The sequence below is a fragment of the Cygnus atratus genome, chromosome 3, assembly GCF_013377495.2.
Source record: "Cygnus atratus isolate AKBS03 ecotype Queensland, Australia chromosome 3, CAtr_DNAZoo_HiC_assembly, whole genome shotgun sequence".
Lineage (NCBI taxonomy): Eukaryota > Metazoa > Chordata > Aves > Anseriformes > Anatidae > Cygnus > Cygnus atratus.
This window is the reverse complement of record NC_066364.1, coordinates 32,845,831-32,851,964: the sequence shown is the minus strand read 5'-3', so window position 1 is coordinate 32,851,964 and position 6,134 is coordinate 32,845,831. Positions and strand designations below refer to the sequence as shown.

At 38.6% G+C, this 6,134-nt stretch overlaps 1 protein-coding gene across 1 annotated transcript in view; it reads right to left on the bottom strand.

The window, feature by feature from the left end:
• Window positions 1-824: 824 nt before the first annotated feature.
• CD109 (CD109 molecule) overlaps window positions 825-6,134 on the bottom strand; it is an 82,390-nt gene continuing 77,080 nt past the window's right edge. The window contains 1 exon segment of the mRNA XM_035542938.1: window positions 825-6,120. Coding sequence (XP_035398831.1) covers window positions 5,930-6,120 — 191 coding nt within the window. The 3' untranslated portion in view covers window positions 825-5,929.

Sequence of the window (6,134 nt, the reverse complement as noted above, 5' to 3'; positions counted from 1 at the left end):
TCCTCTGTTAACTAGGTGGGTAACTGTGGTGGTTTTACTCAGGTGGACAGCCGAGCTCCACCACAACCGCTCTCTCCTTCCCCCTCCTCAAAGGGAAAGGTGGAAGAAAATATGATGAACAGGGCTCAAGGGCTTCTCTTCTTCAGGCTGAACACCTCCATCTCTCTCAGCCTTTCTCTGCAGGAGAGGTGTTCCAGCCCTCATCATCTTCATGGCCCTCCTCCGGACCTGCTGTAACAGCCCCACATCCTTCTTGTGCTGGGGGCCCCAGACCTGGACGCAGCACTCCAGGTGGGGCCTCACGAGGGCAGAGCAGATGGGGACAATCACCTCCCTGAACTTGCTGGCCACTCCTCTGTTGATGCAGCCCAGGATGCAGCTGGCCTTCTCCACAATTTTACCAGGCACTGAAGTGAGACTGACAAGCCCTTAATTACCAGGCTCTTTTTTTTTTCCTTTTTTTTTTTCCCTATTCTTGAAAACTCTGACATTTGCCAGCTTCCAGTCAACTGCGACCTCTCCAGATTACCAAGACCACTGAGAAATAACTGAGGTGTCACGATGACTCCATGTTGAATAAACATGTTATGATAATGCAGTGCCTCAGCATGAAAAGTCCCAAACAATGATCTCCAAGGTCATGTTTAGCAGCCTGACCATGGAAATCACCACTGCAGCACTTCACATTACAAGCATTAATACAAGTATTAAAATACAGGTGAGGCAGCGTGTAAGAAGTGCTGAGGATGGGCAGTCGTACACAGAGTACAGAAACTGCCCTCTCCTACAGGTGACTGAATCATTAAACAAGGAAACACTAGACATTATTACTAAAATTCATCTTTAATAAAATTTTAAAATAGCTATTGCAAACTTTATTTGAAAAAAAAACAAACCAATGACAATTTTTCAAGATCCTGTGAATCAGTCTAGTTCCATAATATTTGTTCTATTATTTAAAAAGACAGAAGCAATTTGCACAGCCAGCATGTTAGTTCACAGCCACTTGATCACAACAGCTCTTGAAAGCACTCTTTTCCTACCATTTATGATTTGATCAAAAGTGAAAATATGTATGATGATCCTAATCTAGATCTAAGTGTGTTTCTGACCACCTCAAAGCAGACAAGAAGTTTAGTTCAAATTGCTTAAGGCCTGACATGAAAAAAACAAGAGATGCAATACCCAACTAATGTATGGTCCATTACATCTGCTTATATGAGCCAGCATTTTTATATTTTCTTCCCCATATTAGTATCCCGCCCAACCTAACAATACTAAAAATCACCAAAAAAAAGGAAGAAAATTAAATATAACACCTTAAGATCCAAGCAAAGCTGATGAAGCTTTGGGGTAACTGCTACAAAATACAGAAATAAAATGAATTGTATGAAACTAATGAGAAATCTTAGCAATGGAGTTCTGGTGACTGAAATGTATCCCATATACAAATGACGTTCATACGCATCTGAAAAGAAAGAGCTACCCATTAGGAAAAATAAACACTGGGTTGATCTAATACAGCACAATGTCAGACTTTATTGCACAAAATAGCATTAGTGCAATGATATTTTCAAGTGGCACACAAAAATATAATAAATCAAATAAGAAACAATAGTGAAGTCAAATTTATTTTGACATGGGGAAAGGGGAATCTAATAAAAACTCAAAAGGCCTGATCACAAAATTGCTGTTATAGTTTTATCTATAAATTACTAGTGATAAAATTTAAAGTCTCCTAGGTATTTACAGCACTAAACAGATAAAGATGGTTCACTGCATAAAAATTTATGGGAGAAGAAGGCTGTAACAGAAAAACAGAAAAATATTGACCATTACAAATAAAATTGAATAAAGTGGGTGATTTTTTTCTCTTTGGTTAGTGTTTGAGATATCAAAATGATTCCATTAGGCACCAGTTGCTTTCCAAATATGATCTTTCCCTAAAAAACAGAACATCATACATTATCGGGCACTTCTTGAAAATCCTGTATGCTTTTAATTGCACATACATTGCACACTGTAGTACATCAGAGCCGGTATAATGAACATGTATATACATATGCTTTCTACATAAATCTGCTTGAACCAAGTACTGTCAAGATTCACACCAACTTGAACACATTTGGAGAAATATTGCTAGGATATTATTCTGAAAACTTACTAAAAACAATTTTAGAATCCCAAGTCTGATTTTCGAAAGTGACTTTCAAGCCAAAACAGAGGCAAGTAATGTTGGACTTTGGCTCTTCAATTTTTTCTGCACCAGTCTGGCCAATTTTCTCTTTTATCATATGACACTGATGTGCACAAGCTAGCAAGCTCTTGGTTTTGAAGTAAAGGAAGGAGCCATGCCAGGAACCAGAACAGACGTCGAGCTGGCCCAGCATGAAAACTGCAAACTCTAGGGTGCTGTAAACCTGTTTTAAGCAGCACTCATCACAGCATGAGCTCTTCCTGTTACGTACAGCAGCATTCAGCACAGGTTTATAGATGACACACATAAAGAAATCTGTAGAGAAAGTTTAGCTAAGATCATGGATGACAGTGAAGGTAGAACGTGGAGTAGGAACATTTAAAAATCTTTAAAAACCTTTAAAATGCATTAAGGTTTTGTTTTAAGGCCAGTCCCAAATAAATGATTATTTCTCAGTGATTTAATAAGATGTTAATGGACCTGCACAGACTATCTGTTGATAGCATGGAGCTGAAAAGGACACTGGAAGTACCAGAGAATACTCGGACTTCAAAGAGCAACCACACAAGAATGTTCATGCAATGCAACAGGAAGACTCCATCGCAAAATACCTTTTCCTGACTGCTTTTAGCACCACTATAAAGCTTCTTACAGACCTTGTTCAAAGATTTCCTAAAGATTTTTTGCTAAAAGATTTCCCAGTAACTTCAGTGGGAGCATGGTCCCTCTAACATCAAGAACTCACTTTACAGAGTAATGGAATAAATACATATGCTGAACATTTGTGAACAGGTTCCTACACAACAATGAGGAAAACAAAAGAGTCACTGTGCAACACGGTATTACTTTTACTCTGTTCCATTCACTGCCAATTCACAATACACAATACAAACTCCTCTGCAACTCATTCAAGGCAATAGTCATTACTACAAAGTGACTGAAGGCATCTTTCAAGGCAACAGTGTTGGGAAGTTAAGGCCACCTGACGTAAACATTTGTTTAAAGTCATATGCTGTACATGGTACCTTTAAGATAACTTAAGAACAGAGGCATTTGGATGTCTGTAGTGATATACTACAACAGAGAAAACAAAATAAAAAAGGATGTTTGTTCACTGACTGACAATTTCCGTGACATGGTGCATTATGACTGATGCTTCTTAGTAGGGTATGCAAGGCAGCCAAGAGCCATTTAAAAACATGTGTTGTTTGTCTCAAAAACAAATGTAAGGGAATACTTATAAAAGCTGCTCTGTCTGAAATTAGGCTGAGCAGTTTGAGTCCATTTCTCCACAGGGTATTTGGGAAACTGGGATCGCCTGCAGAATAAAACTATGATTTTATTCCTACTATCTACTGCAAAGGAGTGGGTTATCTCTGGTACATCTCCAGTAGAAAATAAACCTCTATCACAACATTAATCAACATTAATCAGACACGAATGTCCCTCTTTGAAACTCTACATATAGTAGAGCTGAAAGTACATGAGCTTCATGTTCTTGAAATGATAGCAAATGGAGGCAAATGACATGTCAAGGCTGCTGTCCCCAAAGGCAAAGGAAGATCTGCTTTTATAGTTCATCAAGAAATAAAACCTACAGCAAAACAATCCCAGTTTAGAGTGTGAATGTTTTTCGATAAATTACACTTCGCACTATTCAATCTGTGCTCCCATCTATGAGTAAAGGACTTGAGACACAAGGATATATTTCATTTTTGCATCGTGGTTTCTATTAGCTTTGGACCCCTATAACCAAGGGCATGACTTACAGAGGGTCACATTCTGCAACCTACTGACTAAGTAGTGCTTTGGATTTCAATACGTACAATATCACTTCGCATGGGTCACAGCAGCATGGGAACCCATATTAAGGCACTAAACAGCCACTCGAAGGGCTAGATCCAATGTGCACCGAAGACAAGTGAAAAGCACAAATTGGCTACAAAGAATCAGGCCTCAGCTCTGCCAGAGAGACTGAACAGAATCCCAAGTTTCTGAAAAATATTGTAAATTCTAAATACAGGTAAAGTAAAACAAATAACTCCACCTAAACTAGTTTTGTAGTTAAAAAACAATATCTCATATTAAAAAAGCACCCAGTTTGAGAAATTCTGCCCTCTTTCCATGCTACCATGAACTAATTTCCTTTTCTGAACAAAAATACACATAAGCATAAAATACAAAAATATACATTTTAAGCAGTAGCAAAAAATGAATAAAAATTAGAAATTGCTCAAGGAAAGTGACTGACATGTAATTCAATGTGTACATGTACACATTCCGTCTCAAAAAGGTACGAAAGGAAGGGAATCAATAGCCTTAAAATTTCTGCTAGTCAGCATAACAACAATTAATTTCATTTTAATAAGTCAGAATGTTATCAGCTTCCTTATCAAAAAGAAGTAAGCATTAAATATCACAAGCAGTGTTCAAGAAGGATATATGGGCTGCTCAACAGTGAAGAGGTTCACTCAGGAAAATGCTGGTGCAGGAGGGAAGAGCTCCCAAGCTCACATATTTCCACATTCATAGAGACATTTAATTTTCCCCACATGCAAACAGCCAGGTGGGGTGTAAATGTCTGCTGCTCCAGGAAGACTTCATCATCCCTCTTCCTCCCTCCCACTCTAACAAGGCACTTAAACATACAAGGGTATGCTTAAACAAGTGTATTATGTGTTTTGCTGAACACAGAATGTGTGTGAAGCCCACAGCTACTAAAAGCCTCCCTGCCAACAAAACCAGGACTTGCACCTACAGATGGCAATGAGTTGATATGGCACAAAGAGCATTGAACAGCTCAAGAGCTATGGCACTTAAGCTGTTAACAAGATGACAAGGCAAAATACAAGATCCCCCAGAGTGACATTTCTAGAAAAAAACTTAAAACCAGACAAGGATCAAGGCAACTGTCATCCCACTCGCAATAAATATACCAGGGGACACCAGTATTCTCACATGGAAAGAGAATTAGGTTTGTTTCTAAATAACCCTGGAAAAAAAAACTGCCTCAAACTTATATTCCATCTTCAATGCATTTACAGTAAAAGACTTTCAGAGTAAAATCCATGAAAACATCCGGAGGCATTATTTTCAAATGTGATTAACTTATGAATTGGCAAAAAATCCACCTGGCTTCTTTGCAATGATTAAAAAAAGACTGACAATTTTCTGGAGTGTTCAGCAGTTTGTAAATGCAGCATTTTTTGGCTCTTGAATCTGCTCTGAAGCAAACTCCTTTTATTTTTCATATTATTCCCCATGAGAGCATAGAGAAACTCAGTATTAGTGTTAAGTGTCATGTCTGCAGAACAGAACAATGCAAGCTCCCAGCACTCGGCTTACCAACATTGTAAAGGAAGAGGAGACAGTTTTTCAGAAAAGCACTGTAAACTAACATACATCCCTAAAAAATATGCAAAAATGAAAGCTAAGGTGAAAGGGAGCAGGAACATGGAGCAAGGTTTGCATTTTCTCAGACTGCTTTCTTGGTAACTCTGTGCTTCTTCAGAAAATAACTTCAGTATGAAACTAACACTTGGAAAGTTTTTCCAGCAGACGCTTAAAGAAATTTTCTGGCACAGCCAGAAATTTACCATATGGGCCAGCCCTGCTCTCCCTGAACACAGCAGGAGTTAGGTCACTAATCACTGAAGATGGGCTGGTATCTGAACATAAAATTTTCTTTGGCTAATTTATGGAAATGTTAGATGTGAAACAATCTGTTTCTTCTTAGAGCACCCAACTGCACAGCAAGTTTACATGAAGAACAAACAGCACACAGAACAAGGAAGCCAAGGAAGAGTGCTGAAGCAAGGCTGGAGAACCAGATTGGCGGCAAAGGCTGCAGTCACTTTCACACAAGTCACAAGGGGTTATACGTTGCATTACTTCTGAATTGTAGCTTCTCACTGCTCTTCTCCCTGTTTAGAAAGGA